At 41.8% G+C, this 27,540-nt stretch overlaps 1 protein-coding gene across 1 annotated transcript; it reads right to left on the bottom strand.

Moving 5' to 3' along the window:
* Positions 1–353: 353 nt before the first annotated feature.
* On the bottom strand, positions 354–27,540 carry LOC147323809 (transmembrane protein 150A-like). The gene is made up of 8 exons (XM_086304405.1): positions 27,058–27,540; positions 24,419–24,544; positions 17,994–18,041; positions 15,632–15,718; positions 13,489–13,556; positions 10,403–10,530; positions 3,158–3,335; positions 354–1,898 (listed from the first exon to the last, which is right to left on the bottom strand). The coding sequence occupies exons 2-8, from the start codon at positions 24,481–24,483 to the stop codon at positions 1,654–1,656; spliced, it is 819 nt and encodes a 272-aa protein (XP_086160531.1). The 5' UTR covers positions 24,484–24,544; positions 27,058–27,540; the 3' UTR covers positions 354–1,653.

The following is a 27,540-nucleotide window of genomic DNA, read 5'->3' as shown; positions in this document are numbered from 1 at the left end:
CGAAGCGTCTTTAAACCATACATAAAAACAATTTTTTTAATCAACTTGCTATCAGGGGTGGGAAGGTGTACTAGTATCTGCTGCTCTTGGCACTTCCCAAGGTTTAGCCAACTTTCCCCTACATGGCTTGGATGTGGCATCCTGCTCCTGTTACATTGCATGGAAAACACCAAAATGATTTTGATGAGAGTTTGAGGTTAAAAGAACAAAAGCTGAATAATCTTAAAACTTTTCTGCAGGTGTATAAACTTTTCCTCAGGCTTCATGCAGTTTAGTACGATAACGTGAGGTTTTTAATGAGATGCAGACGACCAAAGATGAAATCCAAATGTCCCAGAGAGGCTTCATAGGTTAGCATTTATTAAAGTTTAAAGTTAAGATTTTTCTTCCTGCATGCTTACCAGAATATATATTTTTTACTATCAGTGTAGAATTTTTTTGTTCGTTTGTTTTTCTGTTAGATACAGATGGGTACAAATTAGGGAAAAGAAACAAAACACTAAGTTACTTTGGCCACCGTGTGGCGCCAAAGGAGCTCCGATGCGCGTTGGTTTTGCTTCAGAACTCTGCAGGAGGGATGGAACAGTTCTTCTAAATGCCAGTCATCATTTTGGTCTTTTAATATGCGTTGATACAAAATTTCACAATTTCTGGTATTCATCTCATCAAACCAATATGTCTTCTGCATGGGAGCCTTTTCAGTTTCATCAGGATGGAAATGTTTATTCAATCAGAACAACTTTGTACTGATTTGCAGTGAAGCTTTCCTCTAAACAGACCTCGAGGATCTTTACAGTTTAAAGCTCAATAAACCTGAGTCAGTGGATTCCTGTATATCTAAAGCTAACCACAACCCGTTATGTGTGCACACACTGCATCATTTCATATTAACTGTTTTATTGTTTTACTTTCAGTGTACATTCTAAGAAATACAATTTGAATAAAGTATTTCCGCGTATGATGAAATTAAAGATGTTAAACATATCAATGTTTCACCTTCATAGTTTGGTCCCATTAAAGAGAAATTATACAGCATTTTTTTGGGCAATGAGCTGAAATGAGAAACAACAAAAGACAAAACAAAACTGAGCTTATCTGGGAAATATGAGAGAGCTACATGGGCAATGTTGCCTTAAACAGTTGCACCAAGTGTTGAAATTCAGCTTAGAATAACATTTACATCTTTAAGCTACTTTGATAGGAGAGGCTAGTTGTCGCACATGAAGCCCACCTGCTGTCTGATGTTTGTGGAAACCCTCATCTTGCGGCGGAGGTATGGAGAGAAACCTGATTGTGTAACAAAACTTCCTGAGTAGAAACAATGCAAGGCTCCAGGACTGACGGCGCGCAGCGAGGAGCGACATCTGAGGCACTTTCAGAGACCGATTGTTACTCTGAGACAATTAAACCAAACATTAAGGACTGTGGGTGTGCTCGTGTGTGTTTCTTTGTTGGTGTTTGTGTTCACACAGGCATTGTTGGTTTTGTGCAACGCTTTGCAGGACAGAAGTCTGTCAGTCTTTGGTCACTGCTGAGGAGAGCAGCTTTGGCACTTTGTAGTAGTGAGTGTGGTGATATGCAGGGTGCAGCATCCAGGCTCTAGACTCTGTTACTCTTTCACCTCCAGTTTTTCTCAAACACACCGTAGTTAAGTCACAGGATCGATAAGCTCTCTGGCTGGTGGTGGCCGGCTCCGCCAACCTCTGTCTTGTGGTCAGAGGTGGAAAAGCTCTGCATCGCCCCGCCTTTGGAGAGCACCATCAGGGTGTCCCCCGACATGCCCCCAAACTCAAAGGCAAAAGTCCCGTAGAAGAACATGATGATCGAGCAGTAGATCCACTCAAAGATGGCGGAGGCGTGCTGCAGGGCATAGCTCTCCTGGCAGAAAAAAACCCCACCTGGTGATCAGAGGGTTAAGGCGAGCAACGGCTGCACAGTGGTTCAGTTTGACATTGTTTTTATTGCTCACGTACTGAGATGTACTGGTCGCTACTTTGAATTCGGTCCTGTGCTATTAATATTAAGATGGCTTCACCATCACATTGACCTGTGGTCAAACCTGACCCTCTAACACAAAGGCCCACCTTAAAAAAAGTGATGGTTTACCTTTACCATTAACAGCCAGTAAAAGGTTTCCTGTGTCTGAATGCAAGCCTCACATAGACTCCAATCAATACCATCCATACATTGATGACCTGCCTTTTAAAGGTGCATTGCAGATGTTTTATCCCTAAATGTTTCCTTACAGACTTGACAGCAATAAACTCATCAGACACATAATCTTCATGACCAAAAACTCCAAGTGAGCATTTGGTTTCAGTCATGTTTGTAAGGCTGTGTGCTCTCCAGCAGGGGGCAATGCAACATACCATACATTATAAATGTGCTGGATTTTAAACACTATAAAGAGCGACAGTCACGTGTGCAGACAGACAAGAAATTAGTTTTATACTAATGTGCTGATTTATTGCAAAAAGCTGAGTTTCTCAGGATTTATGCACAAACAAAGCCAGTTATTGTGAAGCAAAATGACCCTTTTCTCCCTAATATATCCCTGCAACCCATTCATGCTGTTTTAAAGGTTTGATTAGCTACAAATGCATCTTTTAGTAAATTTAGGGGAACAAACTGTGTTATGTATAATGGATCATAAAGTAACTACTAAAGTGCTACCACACTTACAATTATGTCATTAAATATGTTAAAAAAAGGTCTTAAATTCTCTTCTTAATGCAAAAGTCATGTAATCAGTACTGTAACAAGTCACTTTCATTACTTTTAAGAAAAGTAACAAATAATGTGCAGTAATACATAACCTTTTTTTGGCTCATTTAACCATCATGAAAGAGAAAGAAAAACTATAGTTATTAAATCTTATATTGACCCATCCATTCACCCTGAGCTCCTTGTTCCTGTCTCTGTGGCTCCATAAATCTACAACTTACGCTGCCATAGGTCCTACAGCCACTAGAGGGTGCCATGTCTCGAAATAAATCTTTCTCATCCAGCTCTGACACAACCCTGCAGGGTATCTATGCCACTGAATGTGGTTTTAAACAAGCAAATAAATAAATGCAAGCAACCTATGTGTTAGGGAACTGTTTCACTAAAAATGTACTGTAGTGCTGGAAGAAACACAGATAAGCTTCAAGGATACTGAGCACCAGGGCGATGAGGGCCAGCAGGGCCATCCCCACTCGTATGTGACCTATCCAGTATTCCTCCTGGGTCTTGGCCAGTCTGTAGGTCAGAGCCGACTGAAGGCACACAAACAGCATGCTGGAGGGGAAGGCGACCCCAGCTCCCACGTAGTGAAGGACTTTAGCAAAATCCACCTGAAAAAAAAGAAAACAAAACAGGCGGATAAACAAAAACTGTTACACTGAGGATCTGGAAGTAGAAACACGGCACGGAAGAGAAAGACATAGTCGGTCTTTCTCATCCACTATGAGAACTATGAGAGCACGGCGCTAACACGTTAACAAGCAACCCACGCTAACGCGCTGACGCCGTCCAGCCCCACGCACGGGGCGATCCACGCTAACTCGCTAACTGTGATTTGCAGCATTAATGCGGTTATGGCGTTAACGTCATTTTAACGAGATTAACGCTGACAGCACTATTTTAAATGCAACTAAAATCCTCCTCTTTTGTGTTTAGGACAAAATAAATTCATGTGATATCACCAACTGTCTTTCATAATGCTCAACATCATCATATAGCAGCCACTGTTTGACTGATGTGAGCTCAGCACCAGGCTTTATTAGATTTTCTGCACTGAAAATCACGTTAACCGGAGGATGAACACTGCCACCCTGTTGACTGGGTGAGGTTTAAATTTGTTGTGTAAACCAAAATATCTTAACAACTCTGGGAAATTTGTGTTATATTAACAAATGTAACATAAATCAATTACTGGATGTATTTCTCTCAAATACGCCTTCAGGCTTTAGTACAAATCTGGAGATGGAAGTTTAAACAAGTCCTTTACTCAGCAGAATATCATTTACACCTCACAGTCTTCTTGTGGGAACATCAGGACAAAACAAAGCTGATAGAAATGCAAACAGAGGTCATTGTGACCCAGCACTGTTACCAAATCATCTGTCACAGGAAGCTGTAATGATACTAATTTACAAAGGAAGCTGGATCATCACCATTATCATCTCTGGCACTGGAGGAGGCGACACGGTGTCAGCTCGAACTCCACACATAACAAGCCGGAAGATTACCCGTCACTGCCATGAGCTCATCTCGTCTCAGCATCACAGACGGAGGAAGTTCATTTTTAATATTTTCTCCTGCAGTCTGTGAGAGCACGTTTTCAAATACAGCAGCTGATTTTATGACGACACATCTCCTGAGCCTGGACTTGTGGTTTATTATGGAGAAAAAGCAGCGGTTTAAGCCGTCTGACCACAGGGAAGAGACCCAGAGAACAAACAAATACTCATTCAGCTTGAGTTATAATTGTGCTTACACCAAGCATCTGAAAGTTTTTTGTTCATGAGCTACTTTTATGTGGGTCGTATCCTCTCATATTCATCTCAGCATTAATTATAAAACTGATTCAAAGAGAAGGGCGAGCAGGAAGATAGATAAATCTTCACATACGAACAGAGGAAGAGGAGTCAAATGCAGGACAGTTGACAGGTAAGCTGAGGCTGTGTAAAATCCTAAAAACAAGCCATGTTCATATACCAAAGGGCAGTCAGGGAGGCCAAACAATCCAGGCAACAGGTCACACAGAAGGAAATAACTACAAACACAAGGAAAAATACTGAGAACACGAGGAATTGTGCGGCAGGAGGTTTATGTCCTGAGGACACTTATTAGAAACAAACAATTACCAAGAAGGGGTCACGAAGAAAGACAAGAAGTAAAACTGACAACAGTGTAAAGAGAACAGTCCAAAAAAGGACCGCCTACCTGCTTTTCCTAACCACTTTTCCTCGACCTCGACGGAAAACATCACGAGGCGAAGGAAAGGAGCGAAGGAGAAATGATGAGTACTGTGCACAGGGATTATTGTCTGCCGTACAGAAACTACAACACCCAGAACATGGACTACAAAATGTGTTTAACACAGCTTTATCTTTATTTTGTGAATTATGGTGCGTTATTATTCCCACGTGTTTTTGCACTACTGTATCGGCCTGCAGGGTTCTCGGGTTTCTCAGTCAGATCCACACTTTGCTCAGGTCATCTGCTCAGCTTCATGCTGCAGAAGCAAGTATCAGCAAACATTTCGATGGTGTTTCCTACGTCCATCTTTATTCAGTGTCTATGTGTGATTTAAACCTTATTGTTGGTGCTAACTTTTTGGGTTTTTCTGGTGATTGTGACGACTGAAATAAAGGTCATAAAACTCTTCTGACTAATAATAAAGAGCCTTCAAAGCTAAAATAACTCCCTGGAGGTCTTGAAATGATCTTGAAAATGTATATATGAATTACTGTGTCAGGCACTGTGGAATAAGACCTGGGACATGGGATGATAAAGGTTTAAAAATGCAGACATACCACCGATGAATGAGACCACAATAAGCTCTTTGTGGAACGATGCATGATGCAGAACAATGCTGCAGAAATTTTCCTTTTCCACGCAGACTCTTGGCCGCATCATTCGTGATTTCCTGAAACTCCAGTTCAGCATTCACCCTTCTTTCTCTGAGACATAAACAGACTGGATGAAGCTGTTTATCATTGTGTCAGAGCCATGCGTGCTTCTACAGTATATGAGCCCATATCACTCAAGACGTCTGCCATGTTTACACTGTGGGAAACACTGCGATTCATTATATAAGACCGAGCATAGAGGGGGAGGGAGGAGGGCGCCACGGCCAATCGGCGAGCAGGGGAGGGTCGCCCTTAATCGATGGTGGGCGAATGGATGAAAAGAACTGAGGCTGCACTGTGCAGTGACGCTGAGATGTATTTGAGGGGGCCCACATGTGCAGAGACAGGGCAGCAGTAACCTGAGACCCCAGCCTCCCTGCATTACTGTGACCTCTGGCAGCGTGCACACGTGCCTGAATATTATCACTTCTATGTCAAAACAGCTCAGACGGCCGCCACATGCACACGCACAGTAGAAGCTGAAGTACTCCGATCTTTTTAATCAGCCCACAGTTTGTCTACTTTATTCTATTGGGACTTTATTTGCACAAATGTTGCTGGATCTGTACTTTATTTAGTCTCAAAATCAGTGCAGACGTTGTGTTTACGTACAACCAGTACAAGATGACACACACTCACATTGCCCTGTGAGTTCATTATGCTATCACTAGTTGTGCAGCTATAGTCCCAGATCAGCTGATCATCAAACCACAGCTCATCCAACTGGTGAATCTTTGGCCTGCTATATTAGCCGGCCCACAGCTGCTGTGTCTCTGCAAGCCACTTTGCAACCCTCCTCCACCTGATCTGTTCATGATGTGTCCGACTGCTTCACCTCCTACCTGAACTAACGATATGCTCAATTTTGTGCATCATGTTAGCGCGTTTCAACAAAGATGATGCAGTTTTGTTTCCACTGCAAAGTGGCCACTTAAATATGTAAAACTGTTATATGGTGGTTGTAAAAACCGTCAGTTAAATCCCTGTTTGTTATTTTAAAAACAAATATTTTAAAAACAAAGGGGTGAATATGATGTTAAAATCAGGCTACATCAGTGCAGTTTACATGTAGTGCAGTGGAGCATTTAGCAGCTAATGGGCCTGATATATATATATATATATATTTAAATCAGCAATCACACAGCAAGAATCAGCTGGTTCTGAGCTCAAGGACAACAAACCTTCAAAGAACAAAATGGACCAGAGCACACTGATCACATTAGAGCCTTTACATTTGCAAACATTACTTTTGTCTCCCCTAAAGTATCTGAATCAGTGATTACAGGTTTAAATTAAAGTTAATGTAATGCACCTGTGTTTGCCTGCAGTGACAAGTCATAATATGTGATAAGAAGATTAGGAAAGGCAAAGAATGCAGAAATTATAAGGAAAATCTTTCATGTAATTTGTGTCTTTGAAGTGCTGTGAAGTAATATTAAACAATCCTCACATGTATTGCATATTAAATTGAGTGTAGGATACATCTAGAGCTGTAAAATAAATGTATTGGATTAAAAAGTCCAACATGTCTCAGTGACATGTTCTGCAGTAAAAATCAAGAAATCAAGTGACACAGTTGACTGCACGTAGTTTTCTTTTGCTTCCTATGCGTTTCTTTCCTCTGATCTGCAAACTAAAAACATTCATTATTATCGCGGTGACATTCAGACGCTGCACCGGTGCTGCATTCCTGGCAAAACCAAATCAGCACAGGTTTAACAGAAGATTTCGTGCAAGTCAGAACTTGAAGCACCAAGAAATAAAGGAGCTTGCGCTGTGACCCTAATGTACGCATGTGTGTCCTGAGCATCTGCTGTAAAAACCTACACGCTGGTGCATGTGTCGCAGCTCTTCTCTCTAATGAAGCCATCTTCTATGAATCAGAAGAAAAGGTGAGCCAAAGATTGAGCTTTTTTCTGAAAAATGAACGGGCGCTTTGTCATGAGAGCGCGCCCTTACATTACACCACGCTCGAGTGTACCGAGGGAAGAAACACAGACGCACAACACGCAGCCAAAATTTTGTTTTTATGATCACAATACCACAGCGAGACAATTTCCAGACAAAACAAACAGAACATCAAAAGGAAATGTGCTTGGAAGCTCTACAAAGAGCTGCAGGAGAGAGGATCATCAGAGGCTCTGCAACCGCAACTCAGCAGAAACCCCGTATACGCCAATCCAACATTCACAGCGGTGCGAAAGGACATAATCCAGCTCGTAAGGTCGTAACTCGATTTTTCGAAGACTCGATTGAAATGGGAACGAGAGACAGAGTTGCAGTGCGTGCACGTAGCCACGTTTGCTGAACAATGGGCTGCACCGCAGGCTGAGGTGCACACTGGGTCATTGTGTAACTTCATGTCTTTGATGCTTGACGAGGCTGTGTGAAGCTGGAGAAGGGCTTGGTAACAGGTTTGTGAAAATAGTTATGAAAGTTAATGTTGCTGTAGGAAAGAGGTGTCAAACATAAGGCCCAGGGGCCAAAATCGGACCAGCAGACTCTCCAATCCACTGCACAGCATTCAAAAATGTGAAGGAACAGTAAAAGGACCGCAGCACGCCTCATTCACCGACTTATTCGCCTACAAGAACTTTTTCTACACCCAAGTCCTTTCAATCTAACACACAATTATTCTCTGCTCAAACAGCAGCTTCAGTCTCTTGTCCAAGATACTTGGATACCAGGGATCGAACCATCGGATGACCTGCTCTATGTCCTCAGCCACAACCAGCCCAAAGGTGTCAATTTTGGACTTTTAACTGTATTTTTATAAAGTTTTATAGCTTTACGTTTACTGATAAAGGCTGCACACATGAGTATCCATGTTACAAAAAGGTAGGTAATGGATGTAAGATTATAGATTAATAGATTAAAGAAAAAATGAAATAATGGAAAAGTTCCTGGTTTCTTAACATCTACTAAGGATTTTCTGTTTTTTATAGACAGATACACAGCGATGTACACATGGATACATTTTTACTAATCTTGACTATGAAAACCAACCTTTTTAAGGACTTTTAAGGACCCAAAATGATTTATTTGAAGCCAGGAAATCTGCCCTGAGCTTTATATAGAAGCTGACACGGCTGTTAAATATAAATTACATCACAACGATGTGATCGTGTCAGCTGCACTGATGTTCTTGGAACATTAACTGTATAAACAACGCGTGAAAATTACACACAGCTCTGAGTTTTTAACACTCGCTCCTGTTTGCTCCCCTCGCTGCCTCCTCTCCCCACTCTGGCCTTTCACAGCTGCCTTCAATCCACATTGGAGCCCATGGATGTATAAACACACCATAATCCCACCACCCAGGTATTAATTGGAACCTCTACTGTAGGTTTTCTCTATTTACATGAGAGCCTTTAGTTGATACATGGCAGATCTTGCAGAGGAGAAACTGTTTAATAAAGGTTACTGCTAACTCAGTGTTTGCACAGACACAATTAATGAGATATGAGCTTTAACATCAACTTTATGAATGAAAAAATGAAAGAAGAGTCTCAGTCAACTTCAGGTGCAACATAAGGGGAGGAGTTAGAGAAAAAATGCATACAGGTTAGGTCTTTTATCCTGGTAACTCTGTTTTTCTCACGTCAGGATAAAAAATCTGTCCTGAAAAGAGCGTTTGATTCCAAACAAATACGGTCCCTCATATCATAGTTTGGTTTACAGTGGACTTAAATGAACAAAGTGGTGATCCTGAATGGTATCTCAAAGTCTGGATGCAGGTGAAAGTTGTTTCATTCAACAGACTGGTATGTGCTTCCCTCTTCCCTCAGAGATTAGCTGCCCATTAGCTGAGTTTCTGTTCTGGCTGAGGGGAGGCAGGTCAGTCTGACCTTCTTCATGGTCATCACTTAAATTACCTCCATGCTGTTTGTTACATTCAGGCCTTCTGCTTTCAACTGACCCATAAATCATGAAGTCTTATCTCTGCTGTGTGGCCTGAACACGGCATCAAGCCCGTTCTACCTCCTACTTCACTGCAGTAAATGTGGAAAAGCACAAAGTTACCCAGGTGTTAATACATTTTCTAAAACCAGCAAATGTTGTGTTGCAGGAAAAAAAAAAAACAGTGCACCCAGATTAGTTTGTTTTTAGGCTACACATGGATTACAAGCTTCCACCTCAGTTTCAAAGAAAGCAGCTGCACAATAGCCGGAGGTGCCGTGAATCACACACAGTGAGATTTCCATCTCTGATTATGTAACTTACTTTTTGCAGCTTTTTTTGCAGGATTTTTGCTTTTGTATCTTTCACGTATAAATATCACCCCTCAATTGATGTTGTTGAACGATTGCATAAGAATGATTTGGGGCCTGTCAGGCCCACTATCCCAGTTTCTCTCCCCTGTAATGTCTGTAAAGTCGATCAGATGGAAAATTGGCAGGATTCTGAATGAAACTGGGACAGAGTTCATAAAATTTGAGTTAATTTAACTGCGAGGATAAACATTAAGTCGTTTAGGAATAATTGCAGGATCCTATCCTCTGAACAGAGTCTGCCTAAAACCACGTGCGACTCTTTTTTACAGGGATCTCTCCTAAAAGAGAGGAGTTAAAGTTTGCAGAAGAATAAAAAACTTCCACTATTATCACCCTTGATTTACATGAAGTGAATGATTACACAGGCAGGGATGAGAGCTGTGGGCGAAGGTCAGCGTGAACAGATATTTACTGTCACTGCTGCTCGTGTGCTGTGAGTCTATGAAAAACTGGGCTGACAAACATTATCCAGACTTTTTTGATCTCATTGACTCTGACTGGATTAATTACCTGGAAGTTTCCCACCATGATGAGCCCCGCGGCGCAGAGCCACCCGGCGGAGAGGCCGGCGGTGTTGAGGATGCAGTTCTGGTGCTTCTCGATCACGTGAGCGTAGCGCAGCAGGCCGATCAGCATCACTGGAGGAAGTGAGGAAAAAAGGAAATGACAAATCGGGAAGAAAGGACCGTTTTTGTTGGTCAAAAAGTTATGTAACCACATTTTTTTCTCTTCCAGGAAGAGAAGCTCACACTACAAACTCTACCTGAGGTGTTTATGATTACTCCAGCGGGATGAGCTCCATCTCTACAGAGCAGAAAAATAACCTCAGGGCAACAAGCATGAAGCTTAGTCCTCTCTGAAACTGATTTGCTTAGGCTGCTTGGAGGCAGCAGACAGAAGGCTTGCATCATTTGTACTAAAAGGGTGACGCTGCTGGTCCATTCAATTCACTACAGAGTCAGATTAACAGCACAGATAGTCTTACAAAATTCTAGCATCACTGGATTACAGTTTATAACAAAGTACATGTCCTCAAGTTCTTCACTGAAGTACTAGTTCAGTATACTTGCAGCTTATTTAAGTATTTCCATGTTATGCTACTTTTTGCCTCGATTCTACTACGTTAAAGATGCAAATGTTGCGTTTTGTACTCCACACTGTTTATTTTAAAACATTAATTCCTTCTTATTTTACTGACAGGCAGTGTACGGACAAAGGTTTTAGCCCACACCTCTTAATCTTTTAATTCAGGTGTTTTCAGTGCCATTGTCACCAGTGTATAAACTGAAGAACTTAGCCATTCGGTCTGCCTTGACAAACATTTGTGATGTAAAGGGTTAATCTGAGGGTTAAAGGGTTATCCTCCATGTAAAGTTACAGAGCGGGGACACAGAGTGCTGAAGCATCTAGAAAAATCCCCAGTGCTCTGCTGAATCAGTAAATGCAGAGCTCCAAACCTCCTCTGGCAGTAACATCAGCACAACAGCTGTGCACCAGGAGCTTCATGGCATGGCTTTCCAGGGCCAAGTAGCTGCTGAAGGTGTGATGTGCAGGGGAATCAGTACTAGTATCCTTACAGTATGATTATAGATAAAGCTACTATCTCCACCTGCAACATTGAAATGATCACCAGTTAATTTAACATGCATATCTTTGGGACTGTGGGAGGAAACTGGAGTACCAAGAGAAACGCCATGCAAGCACAGGAAGAACATTCAAAGGCAAATCAAATTTCAAGGTGTGTACCAACTCAGGTCCCTGCTTTAGCCACACCATCATTTTTGCAACTATAAGACTTCCAATGCCCAAACTGCACAGAATAAACCTTTAGTCGTGCTCAAAGCTAAAGCTTGATGATTCTGCACATCCCTGTGTGAGCAGATTCCTGATGTCTGTTTATGAAACGTCGCCTTCAAAGCTTCGCAGCAGTTTCACACGGCTCTCCCACCCTCCTGTCTGATGATCATGCCGTTCACATCTGGCACTCATCTCCCTGCAAACTGCAGAGAGCGACTGTTTTGATGTTCCCGTGGGTTGTCCAGCAGCGAGCACAGTGGTCCGTTTGTGGCGATCGAGTGCACGCCACGATAAGACTCCGTGTTTTGGGTTCTGGGTTAGGCGTGCGTTTCTTGGGCTGCTGCACAGCAAGAGTTTGACATTTACCATTCTTCTAACCTCACACTACACCTTTGAATTAAACAAACTCCCCCACCAATATAAACTGAGCATTGTTTATGAAAGGGGAATAAAAAAAGAAGGAAAGCTTTTGATGTGGGAGAAATGAGCTCGCTCACAAACCCTAATTTTTGCAGACTTCACCGAAATCATCCATAAAAATGGTAATTACAGGAACGAACTTGTTGTTCCTGTATTCCTGCAAAGAGAACAAGAGGTCCTTCCTTTAAGTATTTATCTATTATCCTTCAAGTCAAATTAAGATGTTGTCATTCCTTGACTTGGAAAGAGCACTGCTCAGCCCGGGGTCGGGACACCACGGACCAGGACCGCAAAGTTACACACCAGGGCACAAATGTTTGATGCGCTTTTGCCAATTTAAGACAGATTTTGAGAGCTACGTATCAGGCATCTGTGGTCTAATGAAATAGAAAGTGACAAAAGCAAGAGAGCGAAAAACAAGAGAAGTAAAGTTTTCTATTAAGCTCTAAAGCTTATTTTTCTCAAGTCTTTGTCGCTGTTTCAGACTATTTTCTCTGATTTTCGTGTCTTTTGCCACAATGAAAAAACACCAAGATGAAGCCCTGAAAAACTTTTGTGCCCCATGGATGGAAAAACAGTGACTGTGTGTTAACAGCCAAGTTCTGAGATAAATCTGGTTCAGGGAAAAAGCCTGAGCTGGAACGGGTTAACAGGTTTTTAAACTTGCCCAAATTCCAGCATTTTCTCAGAAAAGCAGCATGAACCTGGTGTTCATAGGGGAGAGGTCACCTTAAATAAATGGCTCTGTATAGAGAGCAAATAGGCAGCTTCAGTCCAGGACACTCGGGTCAAAGGGTTGACAATATACTGCAAAATGTGTGTGAGTTCACGTTGGATCACAGGAAGCTCCCAACACCAGGAAATTGTGTCTGACTGAGGCTCCTACAGTCGCTTTCAAATCTGGAAAGAACTGCATTCCTTTGAGGCAAACTTCCATTTATGCATTTCCAAAAAGTTGATCAGGGTGAATTCCCTGAGTGTACATTATCAGAATCCTGGCAAACATTTTTAAAGCAAATATAGAAAAAGAGCCAATATACCCTCTGCACACCGGGCAACGAACCCTGAGCAAACCACAGAAAATCAATGCTTTTGGCACACAGAGTAGCTGTCCGTATGGTCAGAGGGTGAATGCTTGTGGGTCATTTTATTCAGAAAAAAGCAGTATCGATGGCCTAGATTGAAGTTTTCTCTCAGATTGAGGGCTGAGGCCAGAGCTGGCCGTGGATTCTGGGGAACAGAAAGTTGGCCGGAGCCTCTCCAGCTGAAAAAACAAGTCCTGTTCGACCAAGATGTTGGGTAAATATGTACGAGAGTAAAAAAAGAAAAAATACTATAAAAGCTGAATATTTGTAGACCAAAACCATCCTGGTTCTTACCCATAAAGGATCCGGTGCTGCATATGAGGCTGAAAAAGCAGCTTTCAGGTGGCAGAGTTCCACATTTACTACAATGGAAACACAGACGAGAGGAGGGTGGTTAGTAAGGGCTGTACTCAAACTACGACCCCCTGTGCTTGCTGTCATATACCCCCTTCTCCATATTTTACTTTTTTTTTTACTGTGCACAACTGGAAAACCCATATTTGTGTGCTTAGCTGCTCTGTGATACTAAAAACCTGCCAGCATTTTTTCTATAAATATAGAGTCTTTGTGGGAGGTCAGAAAGAAGGACACACATCTGTATCTCCAGCTCAAAAGCATCCAAAACATTTTCCCATCTAGACACAATAAGCCGATTAGATTTTAATCTTGTCAGCAACACTTATTCAGCACCCTGGATGTTTTTGTGGGGGGAACATAAGACTTGTGAAGCACTTAACAAAAGCCTTTCTTTCTGCAGAGGTGAGGAGGAGCCTCGCTCGGGCAAGTGCGGACTTATCTAAGATCACGATCTTCACTGCAGCTGCTCGCCAAATATCACTGCAGTTTATCTGAAACCGGATTAGTTAAAGAAGCGGGCGACATCACTTTCTGGAGCTACATGTAAGACTTGCAAACCCTAAAGCAACAGTTTCAGCTGATGTTTGTAACGCTGCATGGAAACAAAAACTGATTTTCAGCCCCATGAACAGCTGCAGATCTCGTGGATTCCTGACAGTTCACAAGGATTTACAGGTTGAAGCAGGCAGGTTTTTAAACTCTGAACTTTCGTAGCTTGTTAGTCCCTATTTCATGGATGTCAGATGCTTAAATTGGGTCAATGAGCTTACACTGAGGGCTAGATGTGAGTTTGCTTTAATTTAATCCCCAAAATAAAAAACTACCTTGGATTTATTGGTTCATGTCCTATAAAAGCCTCTTTACCTGCACTTTAAAACAGTCATGCAGTAGCATTTCCTCTGCCTTATCTATCATGATGAAACTTTGTTTTTCCAGCTCTGACACTTTGATATTTGGCTTGCATAAATATATTCTGTGAGTTCAACGACTTTCTGAAGACTTTGTTTGATGTCCGTGGCTCCACATTTCTGCTGGTGTGTTTTAAAAATGACAACACAAAGAGTCTCAGACTGTCTTCTTCCTTTTGCAGCTTTTCTTGTGTTATTTCAATTAGTAGTTTTAGTAAAACAGGAAAATTTTGTTTCTTTTTTTAGAAAAGGACCAAAAATCAAGCACGTGCTTGCTCCAACTGAACAAAAGCAGCCAACCTCGAAAATAAACCACTGACCACAGCAGGGCGGTTTGCTGTGTCACATCATCTGACATCTGTGGTCAGATCATGTGTACAGCATAACTTTTTTTGTGTTTCAGTGAAATTGTTATTACTGCAAAAGCAGAACTAGGACCGTCAGTCTGCTTCCTCTTTGTGGTTTAATGAAGGATAGGGCAGGAATGACTGCAACGTGCAGCCGTTCTGTTCTTTGAAGTTCCCAAATGCTACAAGAAACCAGGAGTTTAGCAGGTAAGCACACAGCAGCAGCAGCCAGCTCTGTTCTAGGATGCCCTCTGGACCCAGTGGAGGTGGTGAGTGACAGGAGAACGGCGGCTAAGCTGTCATCCCTGTTGGACAACGTCTCCCACCCCATGCAGCAGACTGTGACAGCACTGAGCAGCTCCTTCAGTGGGAGACTGCGGCACCCACGGTGTGGGACGGAGAGATTTCGCAGGTCTTTCCTCCCCACTGCTGTCAGACTCCATAATAAAGACTTTAACTGATCAAGCACACACATCCATACATATGCAATAATACTAAGTGCAATAATCCTTTCTGTCATCGTTGTATTTTTACTCAGTTGTATATAGTATTTGTATTTGTATTCTATTTTTATCTTATTGTATATTTATTTTATTTTATTCTACTGTATATAGTATTTTATTTTATTCTATTCTGTACAGTTGTGTACTGTATTTATTCTTATTGTATTCTAATTTTTGCCTCATAACTTTTGCACTGTCCACTTCCTGCTGTGACAAAACAAATTTCCCACGTGTGGGACTAATAAAGGTTATCTTATCTTATCTTATCTTAGCATGGAAATTAAAGTCCACCTGTAACACCCGCAGAGGTGGGCTCACTGACCTGATGAGTGGTATGTTGTCCAGGGTGCAACACAGTACAGGTCCCCTCTGTAATGGAAGCGGCTCCACACAGGACTCATTGTAAACCCTAGAAAAACACACATGTGCATCCATTTATTTCAGTTATTCAACATGATTCAGTGTTCGGAACAATCGTTATCTCTCAGAGCGCCGAATTTCTTGCGGTTGCTCGAATTTCTTAAAGTAGGATGGGAGGCCTTCAACTATCAGCCCCATCTCCTTTTTTAGGATTATGCTTCAGACTTGGGACAGCATGGTCACTGGTGTTGGGGTTCGAATGCACCACCTAGCCGGGACCTTTCTGCATGGATGCGTGAGTTCGCTACAGGTTCCAGCTTCCACCCACAGTCCAGAGACATGCAGTTAGTGCGGTTAGCTGAATGTGATTGGTCATCTGTCTCTGTGTGTTGGTTCAGCAATACAATGGCAACCTGTACACTGTGTCCCCCACCTATCCGAGATGGGCTTGATCAGGTGACTCCGGAGTATTGCTGTTATGGGCCCACACTGCTGGGGGATTTCCCATGATGCCACGCACTTCTTCTCCACTCTCATCTTTTTAGTCTCCATGTGTTTCCATTCCACTACTTTATGTCATTATGTTTATTGACTGACGTTTGCTGTTTGTGGCCTGAATCTGCAGGAGGTTTGTTCCTGTTAAAAGTGAGTTCTTCTTCTCCACTGTCGCCAAGTACTGCTTACATGGGATCATCGAAATGTAGGTTGTCTAACTCCCAGTAAAAAAGGTTGAGTAAAAATGTGATCTTAGTGTTTCACACGAGATCAATGTCAATTCAGGGAAACTGAAGTGACCAAACGTGTTGAAAACTCTGTTAATGGTTGAGCATCAGCTGCGACACGTTTGGCATGATAGCGCTCTTACTGTACGCAAATGACGGTAGAAAATTAACCCAAAATGTTTTCAGGTGAAAGGTCTTTTATGTAACACAGTTAATGTTCAGCTGCATACTTTGTTTTTATTTTGATTTCTATTCTCCATTTGTATGCAAGTGACTCAAACCGATGTCTCATTTAACTCAAATGCAAAATAGCAAACTACATTCCTGCATTACAAATGTTAAAAACTGGGTTTGTAACATTTTATCTATAAATATATACCTGTATTTACTAAAATACCTGTATATGCATGTAGACAGGGCCTAAATCGACATATATGTGCAGATACAGCACTATGGAGATATGTGGTCCCAATATCCCAGTGGCCATATGTTGAGAAGCAGGGTACACCCTAGACTGGTCAGAGTGTAACACTTAGAGACAGACGACCATTCACACCTATGTGCAATTTAAAATCACCAGTTAACCTAACCCCACTCTATGTCTTTGGACTGTGGGAGGAAGCCAGAGTACTCGTGGAGAGCAAGCAAACCCCGAACACAGCTTGAGAGAAAGTCTGTTTTATGTGTTTTTATTTGTTAAGGACACGCTCCTGTTTACAGGTAAACACACAGAGTGACTCTTTAACCCTCATTATTTGATTTGGCTGATTTTGTTTTTTACAAACACTCAGAGAACTTATCAACTTCTAATCTGATATGATGAAAATGTTATCCAACACTCGCTGCTTCACTCATTCAGCAAATAAGGAAAATCACTGTTATCATCCCTGGAGTTTTAGTTTGTAAATATAACTCCAAGATTCACTCTATTTATCTCTGAAGCTGCATTTTCACTCAAGGAGCCCTGATATTTCCCACTGTGATCTATATTAAAGGCCACTGAAGAAGAGAAATCTCAACTTCTGGTTTAAGTGGTGATGCTTTGCAAGTGGACTCATTAGTTAACATGTTTTTGTACATACGTCACAATGTTTTTAGCATCTTTAAGCTTTCTTCCTGTTGAAAGGACTTTTTTCTTTCCCACTGTGCCCAAGTGCTTGTTATTGTAGGGTCTTTACCTTGCAAAATAAAGCACCTTGAAATGACTGTTATGATTTGTGATTTGATTTGGCGCTTTTTAAATGAAAGTGAACTGAATTGTCTGGTTTAACCAAGCAGAGCTGAACAGTTGAATGCAGTCTTGAGAAATTGTGCAACAATCCTGCTTAAGGTCTGAAGCACTTTGTGTAGTGTAGACATCTCTGACTCTTTTTTTTTTTAAATCTAATCCACAGTCAAAAATCTATCTCTGTGAAAGTGACCTCTGGTCACTGCACTGGAAACAATTTGGAAAAAGTTTCCTCGTCTCTTTGGGAACATTCCTGATGCGGAGATGCAGCTTGTGTCTCTTTGGTGCTTTGAAGCAACATTAAACTGCTGACCAATACTATGGTCTTTAAAATGAACCCGATATGTGTGTTTGTGTGTGTGTGAGTGCTGTACCAGTTGTTCACAGGGCAGACGTGCTGGTTGTAGAGGGCCATCGCGTATCTGTGAAGACAAAGAAGAAGAAAATCTTTGGTCAAAGATCTGAACAGACGGTTAAAGAGGCAGACAGAAAATGATGAAGATTCAATCATGCTGTCAGGATACGGTCTGGAGATAACACTGGCTCTGCTCTCAAAACATGTCCAAAGCTCTGCCTCACTCGCTGTACTGCAGCATTTGAAAGTATTGTCACATCCAACCACACGAACGTCTCCAGGCTCTAATAATGTTTTCCACTAACAAAACACACATGAATCACCACACGGTTGTTTTCAGAGACGGAGACAGCTCCTCTTCATCACACATGTGCGTCGAGCCGGACGGCTGCATATTAACATGTACTGTTACACCACAGGGATGTTTAAAAAAATGTCAGTTACACAAAACAACCTCCACACACACACACGCAGAGCCTAACAGCCAAACAGAGATCATTCATCACACACATAAATGCACAGTAGTACATTTTAGAAGCACATGTTCTCTTACTCCACCAATTTGGTGCAGACTCCTATCTCTCAAACTCAATGCTGGATTTCCATAAAATTCTGAACAGACAGTAATTTCCTCCAGAGGATAAATGCTTCTGGTTTCGGTGATCCTCCGACTTTCTGTCTGGCTGTACCAGGAGATCTTACACACAAAGGTTTGGCAACTATCAAATAGAGATTTTGCACAAACTATCCAGATAGTTTTTGGGTTTTTTTAATGCAAAACCCTCTGAGAAGTCCTTGAAAACAATTTGAAAGTGCTGTTTCTTTCCAAATATAACTGGCAGTTGACCAAAACTCTAAAAGATGACGCCAACACAGAAGTACCAAAAACTGCAGTTCCTCTAATGGCCACTTGAGGCTGACTCCCCTGTTAAAATGCTCAACTTTACAGCATTAAAAAGTATTAAAATCTTTGATTCCTTCTTCTATTTTTGGCCTCTTCTTTTTTCAGTCACCTTCATAAAACAGCTGTACAGAGTTGACCCTTTGAAGCCATCATTTCTACTTTTAGTCCTCTAATCTGAGTCGCTGAAGTGGAGTCCTCTATCAGATTTGTGCTGTTGGTGCATTTTTCTAGGAATTAACTTCTAAATAATATATTCTGCTTTGTGCTGCAGACCTCCCAGGAAGTCTGTCTGTGTCAATTATTTTACCACAATCTCTCAAACCTGATGACAATCCAGCTCCTTGTGAAGTAGACTGCAACAGAAATCCCTTCAGTCTTACTCTTCAACTCTTTTCTACTTAGGTTTAAGATCAAAAGCCTGCAAAATGCTTGACATTTCTACCATGATACTTAAGCACAAACTCATGAATCTGCTAATGAAGTTGCATTACAACTGCCAGTTACAACAAGTCTACGCATGTGTTACTGTAACCTGGCTAACCTGATTCAGAAGGTGTCCACTCTCCTCTGTAAAGACATACATGGATTAAGTCACATGTGCTTCTTGTTCAAAGTGTGTGGCATAAAAACTCTACAAATACTCATTTTTACCACATTCAGACAAATTAAAACAGGTTGTTACCAAAATAAATAACCAGTGGACATAAAATCTCCCATATTCCACACCATAATGTTGTTGGTGCACTATCACTCAGGTTGAAATATGTCACAAATGGCCCATTAGCCTCTTTCAAAACAACCGTGAGGACATATTGCACCATAGATCAGATACACAGGACTCAAAAAAGCAAGATGCCAACAGACATGTGACCGCTGGAGCGTCTTTATTGATCGCTGATAACGAGGGAATTCTCGGGTCAGAAGAATTGATTTGCCCTTTACAAAGTTGATGTGGAGTGAGTGGCCTGACAGTGGCCGTCCACTCTCATCCACTTCCCTCCCTCCCACGACTCATCTTTTTTAGTCCTGCTGCATGTACTTGAAAACTGCATGCCGTGTAAACTAAAGTGAAGATCACGGTGTGAATGAGCCGTTAAACTAGAGACTCAGATACACCGCCTCTCTCATCCCATCAAATACTTCAGTGTTCTCAAAGCTGTCAGCGCCGCCAAATCACACAGAAGGTGACCTTTGGATTCAGTGCTGTGATGCATCGAGTTCAGGCAACAATGTGATGGATTCTTACTGCCAACACGTGAAATACGAACACTTGTAAAGCACTCTTTGTTTGACCGATGTGTTTCAGTCTTTGGCAGGGACCCTGGTGAATGGCTATCACCCGAAACATGCAAGTCTACCAGTAAAGTTTCTCTACATACAAGTGTTGCTGGAGCGTCAATCTTTTTGGTCTTCCCCATGCACCCTGGAAATAGGTAAAGTTTTACCAGCAATCAAACCAAATTGAAAACTGTGTAAACCTAATCAAAGATTCTTTTCAGTGCAGCATCGGTCACTGCATGAAGTGTAACGTCATCAAACCTCCTATAAGCACTGATCCTCGTGCTCTGGCACGCTTGACTCGCTGCAGTCTTCTCCTGAATGGGAAAAGAAAATCACAGCTGTGGCACTGAAATAGAAGTTGAAACAGGAAATGGCATACTTCCAGTAACTTTCTGTTGGCACTGCCAAAGCACCTTTCACAGGATTCATACTGCTGTGTTAAATCTACCCCGAAGATCCCTGCAAATCCCTTTGAAACCTGAAAGCATAATCTACCCCATAACCTGATGTGCTCCTCCCTGTAACCACATGTCACATCAACACAGTCTGCAGCCACGTCCACACTAATACGTTTTCATTTGAAAACGCATCTTTTTCTCTCCGTTTTGGCCTCCCGTCCACACTGAGACGGCATTTTTGTTCAAGGAAAACAGAGCTTTTTGAAAACGCTCTCCAAAGCAGATACATTTGAAAACGCCGTTTTCGTGTCACAGTGTGGACCGTGTAAACGGAGCCTTTTGGAGCTGTGACCAATTAAACTAAGATAGCAGAGGGCATTATATAGCAGCTGTTTTGTTTTCTCTCTATTTTGGCAGCCCTATTAAAGATTAATATCAGTCTGCACATGCTCCAGAGAGCTCCAGAGAGCTTTTCTTCAAATCCCTCGCTTTTGCAACTTTGTACTTTTGTGTTACTCGCAGCAACAACTCCGCCTCATTGTTAGTCCATTTAAAAAACTTGGTGCTTTTCCTCGACCTTTTGCCGCGACGTTTCAAAGAGCGGGTGTTGTGCCAAAAAGTGATCGTCTGCCAAAATCTGATTTCCGGTATTTGCCAAAAACTGATTGCTGGTATTTAAACTGCTAGTAACTTGTTGGGCTATAATATGTGAAACATATGTCAAATGCATCCCTCATGGATGACATAAAGTCATATTGAGCCACAAACAGATATAAGCCTAGTGGGAGTGACCCCCCACAGAGGGACAAAAGGACACTCTTTCGAGGATGCCAATGTTCACATTTTGGACAGAGAGGACAGATGGTTTGAAAGAGGAGTGAAAGAAGCCCTCTATGTCCACTGTGAGCGACCATCTTTGAACAGAGGCGGGGGTTTACGACACCAACTCTCTGCCATCTATAATCCAGTTTTGAGTTTCCTCCCCAGACGCCTTAACGCCCACTCACATCCTGGGCCAGCTGACCTCAGGAATTCGCATGATAAGGTGGGGCCAGGTTTCACAATGAACACACCCGAAACTCTGGCTGATTGGGACCCACGCCCAGTTTCCCACCTTGGCTCAGGCGATTAGAGGATCATCAGGGGGTCCTTTTGTCCCTCTGTGGGGGGAAACTCCCACTAGGTTTAAATCTGGGACTCTCCACCATTTGACCTTAGAACTGAAGAAGCTTCTCGGATGAGAGGTGAAACGTCTTCAAGCAACTTAAAGAAGTCCAGACGCTTTTCTTTGCAAGCTCCTTTGACTACGATGACCTGGATGACTGAGAACCTTCACAGACATAAACGGCAGACAGAAATGAGGCAGGTTGAATCTTCTTGCGTTTCACGGATGAGCGTTTTCGGCCGTTTCAATGTGGACGCACAACTCTGTGAAAATGACTGAAAATGATATTGTGGAGCGGAGCGTTTTTAGACAAAAATGCCGTTTTCAAATTTATCCGGATGAGTGTAGACGTAGCCTGCGACTATTGTGATTGGCCAGTTCAACAATCATCGCCTCTACATCAGGACTCACACGTGTCAGTAAATTCATGGAGGGAGATTACCAAAACTAGATATGAGGAAAAGTACAAAGAAGTGAAAAAACTTGATGGACATTTTTGCCAAAAAAACAAAAAGTGAAACTGACCACAAACTGACCCATGAGGGAAAAAACTCACAAGATACTTAACACACAATGCATCAGCCCAAGCGTGAATGCTGGCAACGGCCACGTGCATGGATTCACTGCAGAGGTCAAAATATGAGCATAAACCACCACCCTGCCCACCTCCTAATAAACGTGCAGCATGCGACAGTCCAGCTCTAGCTGATGTTTTGGGAGAGCAAGTTGCTCAGTTGTGACCTATTACTGATTTTAATACAAAGAACGAGTTAAAGAAAAAAACAAAAATATTTCATTTTGGAAAAAGCAAAAAAAGAAAAGTCATTTCTCCCTTCAGATGTGACACATTTCAGCTTGATATAAATAATTTACTTCGCTTTGGTTAAAGTGTAAAACTCAAACTCCTCATGTTTTCCCGCAAAAAGCCTCACACGGCTGCCCAGAGCTGTGGAGTTTTTAGGTCATGACAAAAGCTGACAAAGCATTCAAAGGCAGAAACAGACAGGTGTCGACGTGCCTGAAAAAACAGCAGGAGGAGGGGGATTACAGATTCAAGCTTTAGAGGCCCGGCGTGAAGAACTCTCGCACTCATTTAACAAAGGACACTCTGAATCCTCTCACACTTTGAGAGGAAAAGAAATCAGCTGTTTCCCAGCATCCTAGTCTATAGAAAGTGCAAGAAGGCGTTATCCAGAGGTCATCCAGCCTGGGAGCACAGATGTTGGATAGCTTTTTTCCTCAAGAGATCATTATCAGGAGCAATAACTCATCTGTGCCACTCTTGATAGACTTACACAATCCTACACTGACTTTTATACATTAATTATTATTGACTGACCTTTTCATGCACAGAAATGAGCCTCCAACTAACCATTACATTTCATTAAAAGGTTACACCAAGAATCCAGTATTAGAAAAGTATTCTGGTCTCTTCAGGGACTCGTGTGTGGTGATCAAAGGAAACAGTTCCTTTTTTTATGCTTTTATTTTGCTTTTTTGCTGGGAGCTCTGTTACTTGATGAGGTTTTATCAGTTTTATCCTGGTTTAAGTATCAAAACAGGACATTGCAAATCAAAATCCTGACTTTAAGTAATTTGATTACATGTACGTTTTCCCTAAACAATTCTCCATAAAGTACAGTGAAAAAATGTTAAATTCAATGGACTCTGGTCAGTGATGATTTAAGATAAATGCAAAATTTGTTTTTAGTGGGGGACTTTTCGCAGTTTTGTTTAAAGAGAAATGAAATCTTAGATTTGATTTTTTTAAAAACGATTAACTTTCATCACCTTCGAGAAAGTTAAAATGTATATTTAGTGCTAAAAATATGGATAAAATTCTAGAGTTTGACTGACACAACTGAAGCACAGACTTATTGGATGGTTTGTGACAATTAACCGCACAAAAAACACAAAATTTAGTGGCTGCATGTCGACATCCACCTATCGCCCAGCAGCCGTACCCTTAACAATGTCAAACTTTAAGCCTTAAAGCATTTAAATGGGTGAGCTATGAAGAAATATCCAAGCATGTTACAAGTGTCATTAGCAGGACAGAACAAACAGTTTTTCAGAGCAGTCTGCAAACATGCTGGTCATTTTAACATGAGAGCCTATTGGGATAGGCTCATCTTTGATGGCTGCCTCTAGTGGCTATCAGAGGAACTGCAGTTAACCACAAACAGAGGTTAACGGGTCTCTTTTCAGGAGTTCTTACATGCCTGCAGGAACAAGCATTAACTCCAGCCGGGGAGGATTTTTAAAACATCTTCGATCTTCGCCTGCAAAGTCCTGAAATAAAGACTAAGCGTTTTTCTGGCTTCCAAAAAAGGAAAACATTTCACATGCATGAACTTTGCACCGTCAGTCGACATCATGGTGACCGCAGCAGGGATAACAGATAACATGTGTGACCACACTCGTGTGCAGACAGCTTGACTCGTGAGTTGTCTTTTAGAGGAAGAAAGATCACCTTCATCACTACACACTTATTGATTCCAAGGCTCGTATTTAAAGAGGAAGCAGCTGAATGTATTTACCCTAACGAGTCCTAATCTTATCCAAAAGAAGTAAATGTTTACGTGAGTGTTTCAAGAGCTGAACTTTAAATACATATTTAAACTTTGAGTGTACAAACAGACACGGGAACCTCCTGCAGATGCTGCTGCGCGGCTTGTTTACTCGGAGGTACTCACACCACCCATATTCCTGTGATGATGAAGACAGGCAGGCTGACGGGAAGGATCATCCAAGGCGACATGACGGACGCCAGGCGATCTCCGCCGCAAACGACACCAACGGACACGGGCTTCGTTACAGACCTGAAGGAGCGCAGACATAATCAGTCAGGGAAAACAAACGTACAAATATTACAATCACAAATCCTGAAATCAGGATTCCTGATTGGTAATTAGCTCTTTAATCCATCTATAAAACTCCCGCCTGTTCCAGCTCCTATACTGAACTTTCCTCTATACTTCCCTATACCACACCACTTTTTTGTCTTCCAATATTTTTGGTCCTTTTTTTCCACATTTACCGAAACCTGCACTGCTTTATATTCAGTTTCAATCAAATAAAACCTTTAGAGCTCTTTGCCATATTACGTGCATTTTTTTACATGATGATTTATTGTCTTTCATTTAGATTTTTACTCACTGGGTTCGTTTCTTTCTTGGTATGTGTGTAGTAGATTGCATTTTGTGTTGCCATACTGCACTTTAATTTCTCAAGCGATTCTTGTTTTACTAAAGCTGCTGCGTTTATTGTTTGCTGTAAGATTGGAGTTTCGCAGTTTTTAGAGTATATCTTATGTTAAAAGTGAGGGTTTGTAGCTTTTCCCTACTTTATGTTTCATATGCTGAACGTCTTTTGCATTTTGGAGTGTCGGTTGAACAAAACAAGACATCTGTGAGAGATGTGCAGTGATGTAAGGGGGAGAATATTACATCTTGAACAACGTGTTTTGTGTCTGTCGTGCAGGTCCGATGTAGCGGCCTGCAGCAGAGATGACGAGCTGTCAAACTTGTACCTTCATCACTTTCTCCACAAATACATCAGTGCTTTCCCACACAGAGCGAAACAAACAGTAACCTGTGAAAACGACGGGCCAATGCTCAGACCTGCAGTCCTGCTTCTGTCTGTATGGCTATTTTCCTAAATAAACATATAAAACTATAGAGCAGCTCTCAGTCCACACACCAAACTGAAACCTTTTTATACAGGACACTGATTTATGTTTTGGCCGAGGTATCACAGTTTCTGTCCTTGGACATGTTATCGTCCTGTCACAGATTAAGCACAGTAAGTTTGAACTTTACAGAGTTCAGTGAATTACTGCCAGTCATTCATAAAAAATATGCACATTTAGGGCTCAGCACATAACTTGAGTATTACTATTTTTGTGACTTGTTACACAAACAATTCCTATAAAGTTGGGACACTGTTAAAAGAAAATCCCATAGAGCCATATTTTATTCACAACAGAACAAAGAAAACACATAAAATGTTGAAAAATGTTAGCTTAATTTGAGTTTGATGGCAGCAACATTTGGGACATCTAACAGAGCATAATGTCACCGACTGATTCCAAGAATCTGGAGGAATCTCTGTGCGCAGGGGACAAGGCTAAAAATCAATAGTGGCTGGCCGTGATCTTCAGCTCTCAGGCGGCACTGCGTCATAACCAGACCTGATTCTGTCATGGAAATCACTGGATGGGTTCAGGAACACTTCCAGAAATCTCTGTCTGTGAACTCAGCTCACTGTGCCGTACACAAACGCAGGTTAAAGCTCGATCGTGCGTAGAAGAGCAAACATGTTCGAGCAACATCACCAAAGCTAATTTAAAACAACCTGAGGAAAAGTGTGAAGATGTTCTGTGATCACACAAATCAAAATCCTCCAGACCAAAGAGGAGAAGGACCCTCAGCTCTGAGTATATTCAGGTTTCAAACCAGAACGGGACAACATTCCTCTCCCACGAGCCCAGCAGCTGCTCCAGATGTTTATGAGCTGTTGTTAAAGGAAGAGAGGATGCTGCACAGTGATAAACATGTTGCTGGCATCACTTTCAGGTTCACCTTATTGTTTTATGAGATTTACAAATCATCGCTTCTTTTAATTTCACACTTAACAGAGTCCAAAAAGTAACTTTTACACTTCATCCTCAGTTATAACAGGTGTCGGCTTATTTCCACCTGTTTTAAGGGGGAAAATACAGATTTTCACATGCAAAGTATGCAATTATCTTATTAAATCCTACATTAAACATGAAATATTCTATATTCAATCTGCCTGTAAACGTTCAGCTTTACCGTTTTTGAACTCGTTTATCTGACGTGATAAATGTAAAATTTAATGTATGATAACTAGACTTGAAAACACAAGCTGAGTCAGATTTTGACATTTTGAAATTCATTTTTGGGTTTTTTCTTCTTTTTTATTTTAGGCGTGTTTTGTTAAAAATCACACAGAAACTGCAACACGTGCGTTATTTTTTAACACAGCCTTTCTAAGACTGTAATAAGGAATGCTTCAAATAAGTAGCCTGCATGTTGTGTTATATTAAAGTAAAATGTCTGGGAAACATCATAAAATTATAAAATAGTTGAGGTTACAGGTAATCACGTGCAATAAAAACTGACTAACATTAAGTCTTAAGTTATTATAAAATCTTTAATTATTGCCACAGTTTAGTCTGTAATTTCAGATTATTCGTGTTCCTGCTGTGCGTCTATTTGACCTCATTAACCCCTCTGAGCTTGATCAGCTGGCCTTCATGCTTTAGATGCATGACAACCTGAGATGCACAGCTTCAGTCCTCGGATCCTACCTCTGCCGCTCAGCGGGGGCTCCTCAGTCTCCGCGTCTCCTCCCAGCTCCTCCAAACTCGGGGAAAAGTTGCTGAAAAGTGAGGCCGAGCTGGTGTTTCTGATGTTTCATCGTCCAAACGTGGCTGCAGGTGTATCACTTCATCGGGATCGGGAGAGGAGACAGATGAGGTGGCGTCGGTACGATCCTGCTCCCGAGGCAGCCCGCTGAGCTGTGGTGGGAGGTGAAGAAAGCAGCTGGAGTCGGTGACTGGTAGCTCCTCCCACCCACGCGGGTGGAGGCGAAGGTTATTCTAACCCGACAGTCATCGCTGCTTTAAAGCTCGCACTGCTTCTGGGAAATCTCTGCCACATTTTTCATGTTTTCTGAGTCTAAAACACGGGTGTGGGTGGGCAAACGGGACTTCTGCGTGTTCCAGGAAACTAATTTCACTAATTGATTGCAGTCAGACAAGTTGCACATCCGGGCTGCTGAGCCCGGAGTT

The sequence above is a fragment of the Aulonocara sp. 'chitande type north' Nkhata Bay genome, linkage group LG8, assembly GCF_057382095.1.
Source record: "Aulonocara sp. 'chitande type north' Nkhata Bay isolate Kocher_YH1m ecotype deep benthic linkage group LG8, A_spYH_male_GT1.1, whole genome shotgun sequence".
Classification (NCBI taxonomy): domain Eukaryota; kingdom Metazoa; phylum Chordata; class Actinopteri; order Cichliformes; family Cichlidae; genus Aulonocara; species Aulonocara sp. 'chitande type north' Nkhata Bay.
This window is presented reverse-complemented; position numbering and strand designations above follow the sequence as displayed.